Raw genomic sequence first — 16,922 nt, 5'->3', positions numbered from 1 at the left:
GTAGAAAATAATTATTTGGTGTTCGGCATGTATGAAGAATATGTGTTAGCAAGGATCCGACTAATAAAGCTAGTCTCCTTAGATCATTTATGGAGAAACTGTAAGTTGTTTTTACTGTGATTATAATGTATTTTACAATCACCAAATTCTTCTAAAAATGAAAAATGAAAAAAATAAAAATAAAAATTTAGAGACCCATATCTTACGTGAAATAAACCTAACCTGTGGATGGAAAAGTGCTTAGAAAAAGTAATTAAGGCCCAACAGGCTTCTCTTGTGTATAGAATGCTGAAACTATCGAGGCGGCCCTAAGAATATTGAAGGGCATCGAGTCTGAAGAGAAGTGAAATATGGTTTAGTACTTGAAACCTAGTACCTACAGCCTTGATGACAATGAGCGACGCACCGAGTTAAGTCCTCTGTTCTTTAGAACCAACCGAACATGGGTTTAGGGTTTTCGGTGGCTTAACACTGTCCACCACTTTCCCTCTATTCTCTCGCTTTCTCTCTCTCAAAATCATATGCTTGTCCTCTTTTTCTTACATAAATTAAGGTATGCTCCTCAGAATCCTCTAAGCTTAACTTCTCTTTTATTTTTCTTTTTTCTTTTTTCCCCTTATCTCTCTCTGGATCATTCATTTCCTACTTCATTTCATTTCCGTTGCTATTGTCAACATGTTGAAGTGACACACTTACTCACACTTGCACCTATACAATTTTACTGGGTTTTTTTTTTTGTTTGGTGTTATTCGTGAGTTTCTAATGGCTGGAGGCCCTTTTACCACACTGTTTAGAATCTATGCATCAAGAAACAATGTTCACAGTGCTAGAGTATTGCTTTCAAATCAAAATTTCCGTTCTATGAGACAATTTAACAACTGGGTTTTAGAAACTCATCAGTTTAGTACCTCTTTTGATGTTCCTTGCCGGCAGTTTTCAACTAGTTTAGTAGACATCATTCATTCTCACTCCCCTTTAAAGAACCCACAATTTACCATTTTTAATCCTGCTGATGCAAGGCCGTTTTCTTCATCTGTCGATGATGAGGATGGTAATAGAGTGAAATTGAATGAGAATAAAAGTTTGGATTCTGTAGAGAATGGTGGTCTTGAAGGTGTTGATGAGAATAGTGTTGGTGCGGGTGATGCTAACGAGAGTTGTGTTTGTGATTCTATGGTTATTGAAGAGAAACAAAGTGATGATGTTGAGGGTGGGAATAATATCGTGGGGAAAAAGAATCTGGCATTTCGTGACCCTGTAGAGTTGTATCGGGAGCTTCTTACTGCTGAAAAGAATGATAATTTGAAGCGATCGGATTGGGATACTTTACAAGAGATATTCTCTTGTTTTTCAAAATCGGGCTGGGCAGCTAATCAGGCTCTTGGCATTTATATTGGCAAGTCATTTTTCCATACTGCTGTCAACCGGTTCAGGAACTTTTTCTTTAAGAAATGTTCTGCTGAGCTTGCTATGCACTTGGTGTCACTAGGTGCATCGGATAAGGCTGTTAGGTTCCTTTTCCCAATATTTGTCGAGTATTGTATAGAAGAGTTTCCTGATGAGATCAAGCGGTTTCGGAATATGATTTCCTCAGCAGATCTTACAAAGCCACACACATGGTTCCCTTTTGCACGAGCAATGAAACGAAAGATCATATATCATTGTGGTCCAACAAACAGTGGTAAAACTTATAATGCATTGCAAAAATTTATGGAAGCAAAGAAGGGTATTTATTGCAGTCCACTCAGGCTGTTAGCCATGGAAGTTTTTGACAAGGTCAATGCTCTTGGGGTTTACTGTAGTCTCTATACTGGGCAAGAGAAGAAACACGTGCCATTTTCCAATCATATTGCTTGTACTGTGGAAATGGTGTCAACTGAGGAACTGTATGATGTGGCTGTTATTGATGAGATCCAGATGATGGCTGATTCATGTAGAGGCTATGCATGGACGAGAGCATTACTTGGTTTGAAGGCTGATGAAATTCATTTGTGTGGAGATCCTAGTGTTCTGGATATTGTTAAAAAGATCTGTTCAGAAACTGGAGATGAATTGTATGAACAACATTATGAGAGATTCAAACCGTTAGTGGTTGAAGCCAAAACTCTGTTGGGAGATCTTAAAAATGTACGGTCTGGGGATTGTATTGTTGCATTTTCAAGAAGAGAGATATTCGAGGTGAAAATGGCAATTGAAAAACACACCAATCATCGTTGTTGTGTTATTTATGGGGCCTTACCACCAGAGACTCGTAGGCAGCAAGCTAATTTGTTCAATGATCAGGATAACGAGTATGATGTGCTGGTTGCAAGTGATGCTGTGGGGATGGGTTTGAATCTCAACATTAGAAGAGTAGTTTTTAATAGCCTTTCAAAGTACAATGGTGACAAGATTGTTCCAGTACCACCATCACAGGTGAAGCAGATTGCTGGAAGAGCTGGTAGAAGAGGAAGTCGTTATCCAGATGGACTCACAACCACCTTGCAATTAGAGGATTTGGATTACTTGATTGATTGTTTGAAGCAACCTTTTGAGAATGTCAACAAAGTGGGTCTCTTCCCTTTCTTTGAGCAGGTTGAATTGTTTGCTGGACAACTGCCAGATATTAGCTTTGCTCATTTGCTTGAGAAGTTTGGTGAAAATTGCCGTCTTGATGGCTCATACTTCTTGTGTCGGCATGATCATATAAAGAAGGTGGCAAATATGTTGGAGAAAGTTCAGGGATTATCTTTGGAAGACCGTTTCAACTTTTGCTTCGCTCCAGTTAATTTCAGAGACCCAAAAGCAATGTACCATCTTCATAGGTTTGCTGCACAGTATAGCATAAAGGTTCCTGTTAGTATAGCAATGGGCATGCCAAAGGGATCTGCTCGGAATGATGCAGAACTCCAAGATCTTGAGACTAAACATCAAGTTTTATCCGTGTATCTATGGTTGTCCCAGCACTTCAAAAAAGAAATTTTTCCATATAAGAAAAAGGCTGAGGAAATGGCAATAGATATCGCTGATTTATTGGGCCAATCTCTCATCAAGGCTTGCTGGAAACCAGAATCAAGGCAGGGAGGGAATCCAAGGCCTCAACAGAAGGAAGATGGTCATGAGAGGCACAAAGGAGATGGTTACAGGAGGCCTAACTCACTTGTCAAGATTTATGAAAAGTAAGTTTCTATCAATTGAGTTTATTGATGGATTTCTTGGACCATCCAAATGGAAGAATGTTAACAATGTTCTGTATTTATGCCTTCTCACTATTGGTTGCAACCTTGATTATGCATTGTTACTTGTTTGATTTGCTATTAATACTCCATGTTTAGAGGCTTATTCCATTTTTGTTTGAATGAAACACGATGAATTATAAACCCATGTATATTAAGATCATTTATCCTCTTAAACACATGAAATGCATAACATTGAGGTGATTTTCTCAATGACTATAGGGGATTACTTTATGACAGAACATATTCGTTATTTTTAATTTATCCTTTTAATTTCCCCTTTTTAAACTCTCAATTAATAAGAACCATCTGTTGTATTATGGTTTCATTTGAGTGTATCAATTTTGATAAATGATTCTAAGAATGCCAATTTTCACCTCTTCTTTATAGGATTTGTACCTGACTACCTACCTGTTTGTAGTGTATCTGCCATTTTGTGTGTGTTACGAAACTAAATAAAGTATGAAGAGAAACCTAGGCTTAAGTTGACGTAAGTTCATTCTTTTCTGCATGGAAGTACATGAGTTACAAAGATATTACTTGGAAAAGGTAATAAATATGAAGATAAGTTGGAATTCAATTTTCAATTTTCTATAATAAATGTGCAACCTTCTAGCAAGAGAGGTGCTGTCAAAATTATGCTTCTGGCAGAGTCAAGTGGACTCTGGTTTTGGTATTTTAGCAGTGAGGTCTTGATGCAAGCAACTTGTTAAAATAGATGGATTAAAAATGCTCATAGAACCGTAGTATTATTTTAGCTGATGCTAAGATGTAGCGGTTGCTTTTCAAAGTATTTTTTTGCTTCGAAAAACATCAAAATAATGTTTTTATTTATTTATTTATTTATTAAATTATTTTTGATATCAGCACATTAAAATGATTTGAAAACACTAAAAAAAATATTAATTTGAATGAAAGAAAAAATAAAAAATTTTCAATTTTTTTTAAAATCACTTTTAAAATACAAAAACAAACAGGTCCGAAACTGTAAAGCAGGCTGCCCTATTATGTAAAAGAATGTGGAGGAGAGTGGAGAAACAGAAGCTGCGATGAAACAAATGTTGGAGCAGCTATACATTTTCCAATGCACTTATATTATGTATATAACTTGTGGATATTGGATATCACGTCAGTAGTTCTATTTTAGATACTATATTGTGCTTTCAGCCTTTTTATTTACTGTTAAAATCTTGGGCACATTTCGTTTCTTCACTTCAGGAAAAGGCAAGAAAAAGAGTTGCAGCAGGGGCATTCACAGAAGGTCGTTGTATAGGGAATCTTTCAGGTACTTGCAAAATGAACTAGCGTATTAACTCAATTCCTATTTAGCAGGTAGACCTTGTTGCCTTCTAGGCTTTGCTTGGATATTTATTGTCTTAATTTCTGGTTGCTAGTCTTTCTAGAATATGCATCCTTGATAATATGTTCTAGTTTGGTTCCTTGATTTGTACAGTGGCTCTTGATTGCACGTTGTGATTGGATGTAAGAATTTTCACAAGTTGAATTAGTTTACTACAGTTGGTATCTTGATTGGTCTCTTAGTAGCAAACAAAATTTTCAGGCACACATTTTTCTGCAATTTTATGAAGGAATACTGTATTTTCCAAGTAGAGATGCTGTTAAAGCATGGAATTGATTATATTTTCCAAGTAGGAATTTGATTGTAGGATGGACTGAGATTTAATTTTTTTTTTTTACTATGCACGATTGTTCCTTGTCTTTGTCCTCGAATTTTTTTTTTTTTTTTTAATGATAAGGGGTAGTTTTAGATAAGCTGGGGCATCAACCAAGATGGCTTCTCAAAAGCTATATATTGTAGCTTTTAAAAAACAAGTGTAAAGTCATGTGTGGAAGGGGCTTAGATATTAGTTTTTAAGTATTACCAAACACTTGGAATTCTCCTTTTGAATGAAAAGCCATGGAAGCTAAAAAAAGCCGAAGGTTGGTGATTTCCAAATGAGCACTAAGGCTATGTTTATTTCTTTTTGGTGAGGTGAGGTGCGGTGAGGTGAGGTGCAGTGTGGTGTAGTATGTATTTTATTTCAATTATAAATTTAAAATTGTTTGGTTAATTAACACACATAATAGTTTTGCCTTAAATTTTCTCTTGAAATCTTGATTAAAAAAGAAATATAATATTTACTTTTAAAAAAAAAATTACTTTTTTTAAATTGTAATTGCTAAAGCTATTACAATGTCAAATACAAACTAAGTAATCTTCTTAGACGATATTAAAGGCATACACTCTTTCTATGTCTGTTTGGTGCCTTCAGAGGGATTTAATAAATTCCTCTAGGTTTTGGCCTTAAGGTTTGAATCAAGAAAAGGAACATACCTTCTTAAGTAATAGGCCAACCCTTTGGAGTTACAACAATTTGTAACTATATAGAAAAGATAAGCTTAAAAAAAATTATACAGTATATGTGTTTATAATATACTATTATTGATATTGATTGATCGTTGTTCATATGTTGATTGATCATTAATTTCTTGATAAATATGTTATATATCTTTTTTTTTTCTTCCAACTAGGAGAAATTACAATTAAAAATTTAATTATAAGTGGAAACAAATAGTAGCTTCACCAATCAAATAGATTAGGTTATAAACTTAATCCTATTAGGTTTAAATAAAAAAAGGATCATGCTAAAAACAAAAAATACAAAAATAACGCAAAAGAAATGAAAGCAATAAAAAAAATACAAAAGCTATAAATTTTGATAAAAAAAAGTAATAAGTGGTAGAAAGTTGTAAATAAATTGTGAATATAGGGTCTGGCCATTGTTTTACGCTATTGGATGGCCTATTTATATTGTTACTGATGAAATTTCATGAAAGATAAAATTCCAACCTTCTTTGTTGATGATCAATATTTGATCTCAGTTGTCTTTACTGATTTATTAAGTGAACAACTACTAATCTTAATTAAATTACATGGGGTTATTTATTTTTGGTACGCATAATGCACTCTATATTTCTTTACTAGGATAAATGAAAGAATATTAACTTGTCTTTTTACACTTAAATTGATTGATAAATTGACCATTGATGTGGTAGAAAATTAAGCTTTGTTCCCTCAAAATGTTGACCATGTTCCATTGTCTAATACGTTAGCAAATTAAATAATTTTAAAATGAAGTGTTTTCTAGCTTTTTAGGTACAACACTTAGGATTATAAAAACCATGTTAATTATACCCCTTATATAAATTGGTCTATTATCACTAATTCACCATCAAATATGATTGGAGAATGTCTTGGACCATACTAAAAAGAAATCCCATAAAAAAAAGATAATATGTTTTCCTTGAATATTGCAAGCAGGAGACTTTCACCTCAAGATGACTTGGTGAACCTTAACTCAACCACTACATATTACATTAAGTAGCTGGATAGAATGCCTGGAAAGAATGTGCAATAGTTGTGTGAATAACTGAATTTTTAGTTCGAGTTTTATGAATGGTTGATGGTGATCATAGACTTTTAATAAGATATTTATATGATGCTATTTATTATGCAAATGAAGAAATGTTGAGGAGATTTTAAAAGAGAAAGGCTAGAGTTCAACTTCTCAAAGACATTATCAACAATTGATGGAATGAATAATTATTTAGAAATCTTTACATGACAACATTTTGGTTATATCCTTGACTTCAATATGATACAAATGTAATGGATAAACATATGAGCATCATTTTTGGACTTCTAGATGTTCTTTATATATATATAAATGGGGAAATCTACCATTGTAAAATAAAATTACAAATGAGATGAAGTTGTTTATGAATGCATAACATGACTTTGATCGAGTGTCCACAATAAATAATAGCATCGTTATATCTCCAAGTATATTATTTTATATTTAAAAATATTGTTTGACATAGTCTTACTTATTAATTTCATATATAGATGAATTATGGATAACATATGGAACTAAGGCTCCAAATCTACAACATTTAGATATAAATGTGTTAAGTCAAACTTACAGTTCTTCAAGATGCAAGAGGAATTAGAGTATTTTTAAACATATTCACTCCAAGAAGAAAAATATATTGGAGCACCAAAGGTTTAATGACCTTGTTTACATCCACTACAATATGAGATTTAAACAAAAATGTTTTATTTCCTCTAATTCTTTAAATAATATTATTTAGTAGCATCACTAATACTTATGTTGTATTTACCTTCACTTTTGAATATGTAAGAATTATTGGAAAGGATGAAATTATAATCCAATTAATTTTGAGACAATTTGCGACATTGAAAATAAGATAGTAATAGATGATTCGTCAATTTTGACAACTAAAAAAGCAGAGAGTTTTCACCATGCTCTATCAATAATGACCATACAAGACACTTTAGATGATGATAATTAATAATTGATTTTTTAGTAAAAAAATATTATTCAAAACAAAATATTTTTTAACATGTAATTTTTATTCATTAATTGTGTTTTAAATATAGATTTCATAAATATTAATGAATTGAAGATGATTGTGATGATGAAGTTACAAAGAAGCATAATGATGTTTTATTAGATATTGACGAGATTGACTCAATTTCATCGACATTTGATTTAAATTTTGCTCCCATGGGCATAAAAAAACTTAGTGTATTCATTCAACAAAAATGAATGTGTTATTGATCTATAATTTATGTTATTGGATGCTTTATTTTAAATATTTTATAATTTATATTTGGTTTGTATTTTGGATATAGAATTAAATTTATGTTGTTGATTTAAAATTTAAATCTGATTTATATAAGTGTTGCATTGTAACAAGTTAAGTGTTTTTTTATATAAGTGTTGACTCGGGTTAACCTAATTGACCCAAGATCCCATTATTATACTGGATTAACCACTAATTTGGATTTAAAAACTATTTTCTTACTATAATTAAAATTCAATTTGGATGGATTTTAGAGTTGTAAGTAATATATAAATACAGACACACATTAGAGGTCACTTTCCCATACAGTAAGTAGGCTAGAACACAGACAAGACACCAAAAAAACAAGAAGAAAAAGGAAGAGAAACTCCTTGCACCACAATCATGTGTTGTTTGACCATTATTTTCACCTTTTACTAACTTTGTATACAGTTTTTATGTTGCCACTTAGGCACACCCAAATCATTGGCCAAAAAGGGTTCTTGAAGGAGGGATCAGTTTCCCTATATTATCAGTAACACTAGCAAGGAAACTGTCACTTGAAAATCCTTACATCTGAAGGATGCTTAAATTTCTCAAATTAATGGCCAGATTAGAGAATGTAATTAATTAATTAATTAATTAAATGACATAACTGGAATTAAATTTCTTAAATTTCTCTAATCATGTTAATTAATTAGCTATCTATGCTGTGCAGTGCCAAGTTACAATGGGGTCTGGTTCTTGTTGATGTTTCTTGCGGAAATGGAAGTGTGCCAATTGGCCACCGCACCATGTGTTGCTTGCTTGTGACTAGGCAATTTTGGGATCCGATGCTTCAAATTTACTACAACCTTAGCATAGGTCGCACCTGTCACCATAAATGAACTAGATCTTGGCTAACACCCCCTGTAACTCTTCTTTTCTTTTCTTTTCAGGGTTATTTTAAGAATGTAACAAGGGTTGCACTTCAAATTATTTTACATAATACGAATATAATATATATTGTATATAATGTGAAACGAAATTTACTGAGAGCTCCATCAACTTTAAAATAATAATATTAGAATAATAAAACACCTCAACCTTGACTTTCTAGTGATTCTATCATCGCTGATGCCTCATTGCCTGCGATTTTTGTTTTTGTTTTGTTTTTTTTTTTAAACATTGGGGTAGTAAATAAAAAATAACAATGATGGTTTATGTGTGAGGACCTGGGTTGGCAAATCTGCACGCCTCAATATTTTTATGAAGGCATAAGCGCACTGCACCACCCATACCCGCTCACTTGGATTTTATTTTTGGGTATTTTAGTTTTTTTTTTTTTGATTTTTTTTAATTTCATAACTTGATATTAATTTTTTTAATTTTATCCTTTAATATTTAGTTTATTTTTAATTAATTTTTTTATTTTACTTTCTATGGATTTATTACGGTTTCAAATAAAATCCACTTGATTTTATAAATATTTATTTTTTATAATCATCCAAATTTTTTTTATATTCACTTAATTAATCAATCAAGTTACATTAAATTAATCTCTATATAAATTAATCTCTATATAAATTTCTTTCTCCTAGAAAACATGTTAGCCTACTCAATTTTTTTTTATGTTAAAAAAATATTTATCTGACCCATGTTAACGATGATAACATTCAAATTCTACCCGTGTCGAGCGTTTAAAAACATTAATTTCCTCCTACCATCACCTGTTTTATAATCTTGCGTTTTTTTTTACAATGCTTCTAGAATTTGCCCTTTCCAATATTGTTTCCATTTTTTTTTGGGGCTAAAACTAACCCATCCCCTGACCACGGGTTAAATATCATTAGTTTCTAAAAGAAATTTTCATGTCATTGGTATTTGAACAGAGTGTTTGATGTGATTTCATCCATGTATTAATTTAAATTAGCAACGATCAATTATTGCGTGTACATATGACTTCATTTTTTAAAAGTATATATGTCAAATCATGACACATGTCAGGCAATAATTGATCATTTCTAATTTAAATTAAGAAATGGATCAAATCGAATCAAACAATTTGTTCAGAGACTATTGACACAATTTTTTTTTTGTTTAGAGACTAATGACACTATAATCAATAATTTAGACTTTTTTTCATCAATAATCAAAATTTTTTTGTTTAGAGACTAATGACACTATAATCAATATATATTTTTCTTACAGATTTTGATGATATATTATTGATGTACCATTGTTTAGGATAATATAGCTATAATACACAACGCATATGAAATATATATATATATATATATATATATATATATATATATAGAGAGAGAGAGAGAGAGAGAGAGAGAGAGAGAGAGAGAGGGGGGGTACACCATGCTTGATATGGAGTTATCACCTTGTACTAAAAACGTTATTTATATTAAAGTTTTTCATTTTTGTTCATTTTCTAGAATGGTATTCATATTATAGTTATATCTCTTGACTTGGGACATGGAAGAGCTGACTGTAACTAATGACAACAATTTTCAAAGTAGCATGTATGGTCTTTTTTTTATTCGATAAAAAAAGTATGGTCTTCTTTAAAATCTTTATACTAATTAAATTCAAGTAGGTTGTATAACTAAAGAGTTTATGAGATAGTTTAATAGATAGAATTCTAAGAAGACAGTTTTGAAAGGTGATGAGCTCCAATTTTATCTCAAAGGCTTAACGGCTAAGCTGAGGCCTGAGATAAAATTAATAATATCTTGGTTTTGGCAATCTAATCCCTCTTTTTTTAGTGGAATGACTAATGGATTATGCTCAAAATTTACAAAAGATACCATTCGTAGAGTTTGAGAACTCTTCCATGATTATGACAATATCATATGAGAGAAAATGTAGTAATCTTTAAGAAGAAAGCCCTAGAAATAGATATATGTCATTTGTAGTAGAGAAAAATCATACCTGCCTCATAAAGGTTACATTGATTTCTTTTATAGCTCTTGAGGTCCCCTATTTTATGAAAGGGGAAAAAGTTCACATGTCATTCAAATATCTTTTTCTTATCAAGATAAAATTTTTGACTCATCAGAGTAAAATATCTTTAACTATAGGTTTGATGATTCTTAAGATCCACACAAGCTTGGGCCTAGTACTCTGTTGAGCCCAATGATATTGGTGGGTCTAGTTATTTGCCAGATCCATACAAGTATGGGCTCAACGCTTAGTTGAGCCTATAGATAATGGCTATGGTAGTTCGCCAGACCCACACACGTTTAGGCTTAACATTTGGTTGAGCCTAAGGGTGGTGGGTCTGGCGGTTTGCTAAAACCATATAAGTCTAGGCTAAGCTTTTGGCTGAGTTGAGATATAGTGGGTTTGGCGGTTTACTAGACCCACATAGATCTAAGCTTAACACTTAGATGAACCTGAAGATGATGGGTTTAGTAGTTCGCCAGACCCAGACTTTATGTATTATATATAAAGATTTTAAAAATCTCTTACAAGCAGCAAATGAGAGCTAAGCTATTATCATAAAAGACCGGGTGCACTTGCACTTACTTTGTTCATTATCAAGCGTTTCAAGAATCCTATGCATCCACACACCTTAACATGCACAAGAGGCTGCAACTATGAACTCTGCTTTAGTAGAGAGTGTGACTACTGGCTGCTTCTTTGAGGACTAAGCCACAACGCTTGAACTTAATAAGAACACATACCTCGACATAATCTTTCAGTCCTCAATATCTGTTGTATAATCACTATCAAAATAAGTCATCAAACTATCTTCTCTTCCCCTCTTGTAAAGAATCCCTAACTTAAAAATGCCCTTTAAGTATTGAAGGATCATTTTCACTACTTATTGATGCAATTCAATTGGCTTTTGCATGAACCTACTAATTAAGCTCACCAAATACACCAAGTCTGGTCTAAAGGCAATCAAATACATGAGATTGACCACCATTTGCTTATAAACAGTAGCATCAATATTGGTACCACCTTCATCCTTCACAAGTTTGAACCCTAACACAATTGGATTCTTCACAGGATTGCAACTCTTCATGCCAAACCTCTCTTAACACTTTTATAGCATATTTTTTCTGACTTATAAAAATTCCCTCAATACTTTGCACCACTTCCATATCAAGAAAATATTTTATTTTTCTAAGATAAGACATATCAAACCCCTACTTCATAAAGTCTTTGAACCTTTTAAACATTGCTTTATCATTCCCTATGGAAATCTTCCCTATTTTTCAATCTTTATAAACAAAGTGTGCTAAAAAAAACATCTTCAAATCCCTCATTGATAAAATAGGACTCAATCTTGTTTTACCTAGCTCGAGGAGCTTGTTTGAGTCCATATAGGGCTTTTTTGAGTCTTTACACTTTGTCTTTTGCTCTTTTCTTCTTATAACCCCGTGGTTGCTCAATAAACATTGCCTTATTCAACTTATCGTGTAAAAATACACTCTTCACATCAAGCTGGTACACACTTCACCCTTTGTGAGCTGTAAGAGCTAAAATCACTCTAATGGTATCCCAACGAGCTACAAGAGCAAACACCTTGATGTAGTTTATTATAAATTGTTGGGTGTATCCCTTGGCCACAAGGCAAGCTTTATATTTATCAACTTCCCCATTCTCATTCAACTTGGTCTTAAGTATCCATTTCACCCCTATTTTTTTGGCTTCATTTGACAATATAGTTAACTCTCAGGTTCTATTCTTCTCAATGGCTTTAATTTCTAAGTCCATAGCTTCACTTCATTTTGTGCTCATGATAGCTTCTTCAAAGGACACAAGATCTCCAAATGAAATGAACATCACAAAATTATTCCCTTCCTTCTCAGATAGACTCTCACCATTTACATAATCCTCTATCTATGATGGTTGTTGTCTTATCCTTCCTTGAACAGGATTTGAAGAATTGTCTTCAGCTGATTCATTTGATGAAAGACTAGTAGTTCTTTCTTTGACCTACCCTTTTTCTTTACTAGTATCTTTATTCTCCTTCTCCTCCAACTTATCTTCATCTCCTCACTCAAGAACATCATGGTTAGTTTCTTCAATAATTTTACCCCAATTCCACTTCTCATCTTCCTCAAACACAATGTCTCTGCTTATAATAACTTTCTTTGACACAGGGTCGTATAATCTATAAGCTTTAGATTCTTCATTTAAGCTTAAGAGAATATATCTGAAACTTTTGTCATCAAGCTTTTGCTTTTTGCTGTTAGGAATATGTACATTACTAATACAACTAAACACCCTAAAATGATCAATAAAAGGTTTAAAATCACACCATAATTCCTTTGAAATCATATCCTTCATTGCTAGTGTAGGACATCGATTGAGCTCATGAATTGTCTGGTTAACAGCTTCAGGACATAATTCTTTAGGAACTTGTTTATTTGACAACATGCAATTTACCATATTCATTATTGTTCAATTTTTATGCTCTACAACCCTATTTTGTTATAGGGTGTGGGCTATAGTAAGTTGCCTACTAATTCCATTTAAGTTGCAAAACTTGTTAAATTCCAGTGAGGTGAACTCTCCATCTCTATCAGTATAAAAGACAACATATCAATTTCCTAGTTTCTTTCTCTGCCAAACTTTTGAATTTTTTAAACATAACAAAAGCTTATATCCTGGCATTCAATAAATAAGTTCATAATTTTATGTTATAATTATCTATAAAGGTTATTAGATACCTCTTTTGATTGTTGGGCTCATGTGTGATAGGAATGCAAATGTCAGCGCGCGCTAATTGGAGTCTCTAAGAAGCTTTCCATAAGCTTTTCTTTGGGATGGATTCTCGATGTTACTTGCGTACCATGTAGTTAGTGCATAGTTTTGAAGAAACTTTGAGAGGAGGTAGACCCTTCACCATTTTCTTATAGAATAAGGTTCTCAAACCTTTGAAATTAAGACGCCCAAACCTTCAGTGCCATAAGTGAGTGTTGTCTTCAGATGCAGTTTGAAAGCATGTAGGGGCTGAAGCTTGATCTTGTGCTGGCATCAAGGCAAAAAGAACAAACATCCTATTAGTAGACATTTGAGTTTACATGATCAATCCTTTTACAAGATGATATATCTTACACACTCCATTCTGAATAAGAATGGCTAGGTTATTATTATTTTTTTCTTTTCTTTTCAATTGACAAATACTTAGCAAATTTTTTTAAGTTCAGGAATATAAAACACTTCACTTATCATCTAATTTATTCCATTGACTTACAATCTGATGGTTCCTTTCCCTATCACTGCCATCTTCAAATTGTTGCCAAGCTTCACCACTTGTCTAAATGTCTCATTTAGGTTAAGAAACCATTACTTATTACCATTCATGTGATTGTTACAGCCAAAGTCGAGCAACCATACTTACTCTTTTTTGGAATTGTGAAGCTCTATATAGGCATTAATAAGTTAATAACATCTCTTGTTATTTATCAAGCTTAGCATAATTAGCACTTTTTTCCCCAACTAGGAAACTTGTATTGGAAGTGTCCTAGTTTGTGACATTTGTAACACTTTATAGTTGTCTTGTGGAACGGTTGCCTCCCTTCACCGCTTCCTTAACCTCGTGGTACACCTCGACCTCTTTCTCTTCCTCTAAATTTCTCTTTATAATAAAATCTTCAAAGCTTGCTCATCTCCATAACCATGATTGTTCATTATTTGCTTATTAACTAATAGGCTTTTTTATAACTCATCAATTGTTAACACATCCAAATCATCGAACTCCTCCATTGAACATACAATGTAATCAAATCTTAAGGCCATTGATCTCAAGATCTTCTTGATGATCACAACTTGCCCCATCTTTCCACCATGAGCTTTCATCTTGTTTGTAATTATTAGTGTCCAAGCAAAATACTTGTTCACTTTCTCTCATTCTCTCATTTGAAGAACTTTAAATTCCCTTCGCAATGCCTACAACTGATCCCTCTTCACTCTTGTTATCCCTTGATACTTCTGTATCATCGAATCGTATATGCCCTTTAAACTCTCCTTATCAAGGATTGTTTTCATGATGGTTGATCTATGGCCTATGAAAGGTAACTTTTCACCTTTAAGTGTTTTAGTCGTTGATCTTCAGTTGTTTTTCTTTGTGCCTCTGTTGGCTCAACTCAATCTGTTATTGTGACAATCCATGTCTCTACCAAAGGCCAATATTCCTTTAATCAGAGAAAATTCTCTATAAGCATAGCCCAATGGTCATAGTGACCATCGAACTTAGGTGTTGTAGGTTGTACAAAGCTGCCTCCTTCAGTTGCCATCTTTCTTTCACTAGTTTGCACTTTCTGTTATCTTTTTTTTTTTTCTTGTTAGTAGATTGCATTGCCCTACTACACTTGATCAGGCTTGTTTGAGGAGGCTCTGATACCACTTTATTGGAAACTCGAAGCTCTAAACACAAAATCTCATTTATTGATTAATGAAAGTATAGCTTTATAGTAGCCTTACAAAACAAGAATGAAATCAAAACATTAACCATGTTAACAAGCCCTAAAGATATGGTGAGTTTTTTACAGAATAATTCAAACTTTAAACTAAATCCTTATAATCATGGATTTATTAACAGAATAGTAACTAATACTATATTAAATATGATAAGTCTTATTGACTTAGTCACCAAGAGACCTCCAACTCCAACAGTTATGTCATTTGTGATGGAAGAAAAGAAGAAAAAAAAATGGGCTGTTATTTTCAACTTTGTGAGCTGTGGTGGTGTTGCTTTGTGAGGTTACTACGGTTCAATTGGAAAATAGAAGTGAAGTTTTTTTCTAGTCCCGTTGAAAGCTCCCCTTTGTATTTTCTCCTTCTATTTTCTAGCCAGTGCACATAATGCAGTGCCAGTTAGGGGACTGCCTAAAAGCGCTGCACTTAATGCTTGCATTTAGTGTCCTGGTTGAATTTAGTGCAGTGCATTTAACGCACTGCGTCTGTCTCACCCTTTTTTTAAAAAAAAAAACAAAAACAAATGTAAACACAAAAAAAAGAGGTAAAATGATTGCAAATTACGAAATGACTAGTAATTGGACTAACCATGTTGAAAATACAATGTTTTGGAATTTTTGTGTTTTTTTTTTTTTTGAAATATGTTGAAAAATAGTAGTTAAAATCGGGTGATGATAATTTCCCCATCTTTACAATACTTAAAAGGAAAAAATTATTTTTCTTTGAATTTGAGTAGTAAGCTTATATAAAAAAAAATATATGATTTTTTTAAATGGATAAAATTAAAGTCTAATTTTTAAGTGAGTATAGCCTAAACATGGAAAACAGGTTTTAATGCATATGGAAGGATCAACTGGGGATCCTTCAAAAAATGATTATAGAGTTTAGTTTGAATCACCTAAGCAATGAGACATTCAAAAAGAACAATCTACATCGTCTTTCACGTATGAATATGATCTTAACCCAAGTCTTATGTTGGCCACTCAAACATCTTCAGGTGCCTTCTGCAACTTTTATAGTATTCTTGGACTTTAGCTTTCTGCCAATAACCCCACCTCTCTTTATTGACAAATGTGACCCTTTTTCTAGAAAGTGGGGTGCATGTTGGTCCCTTGGTTGATGCAAGCTTCTGAAAAGAAGTCTGCATGGTGGTCTCGTGGCTAATCAAGATTTCTCAAGGAAGTCATTTCACAGATGACAAAAGATTTTCGAAGAAGTTAGCAATACATGGTGGAGATTTGAACTGTAAGTTGATCACCTGGATAATTACAGCTTTTCAAGGAAGTTAGTATCATACAGTTGAGATCTGAGTTTCTGCTGACTTGGGGCCCAAAGGCAATTGATTTATCTTTATGATGGTGGAAGTGAGCCTTCTATATAAACTGTTCAGTGCTTAACATAATAAATCACCAAAATCACTATTTTTTTTTTCAAAGTTCTTGACCTCGAAGCTTTAACCATGTCTTTCTTTTCTTCTTGCAATGTTAACCAGTGATTTGGTGCACTGTGTTTGAAGTCAATGGCTATCCAGTCACGATAAAGGACTCTATGATGGGAAATGATGAAATCGCAGTGACCGCAGCAAGAGACAAGGTCTTCCCTTGTGATGAAATGACTTTAGCGGTCAGGACTGAC

General features: G+C 33.0%; 1 protein-coding gene across 3 annotated transcripts; it reads left to right on the top strand.

Moving 5' to 3' along the window:
• The first annotated feature begins 357 nt into the window (after window positions 1–357).
• Window positions 358–8,899, top strand: LOC118029162 (DExH-box ATP-dependent RNA helicase DExH18, mitochondrial). Of its 3 annotated transcripts, none has more exons than XM_035032973.2 (3): window positions 358–3,158; window positions 4,434–4,500; window positions 8,581–8,899. In XM_035032973.2, the coding sequence occupies exons 1-2, from the start codon at window positions 763–765 to the stop codon at window positions 4,486–4,488; spliced, it is 2,451 nt and encodes an 816-aa protein (XP_034888864.1). In that variant the 5' UTR covers window positions 358–762; the 3' UTR covers window positions 4,489–4,500; window positions 8,581–8,899. The 3 variants fall into 3 exon arrangements, with proteins under 3 accessions (XP_034888864.1, XP_034888863.1, XP_073262009.1); XM_035032972.2 differs by lacking the exon at window positions 8,581–8,899 and adding an exon at window positions 4,669–4,742; XM_073405908.1 differs by lacking the exon at window positions 8,581–8,899 and having other exon boundaries at window positions 4,434–4,742.
• The last annotated feature ends 8,023 nt before the right edge of the window (window positions 8,900–16,922 follow it).

The sequence above is a fragment of the Populus alba genome, chromosome 17, assembly GCF_005239225.2.
Source record: "Populus alba chromosome 17, ASM523922v2, whole genome shotgun sequence".
In the NCBI taxonomy this organism is placed as follows: Eukaryota; Viridiplantae; Streptophyta; class Magnoliopsida; order Malpighiales; family Salicaceae; genus Populus; species Populus alba.
The sequence above is the reverse complement of the archived record's forward strand: the minus strand, read 5'-3'. Positions and strand labels throughout refer to the sequence as shown.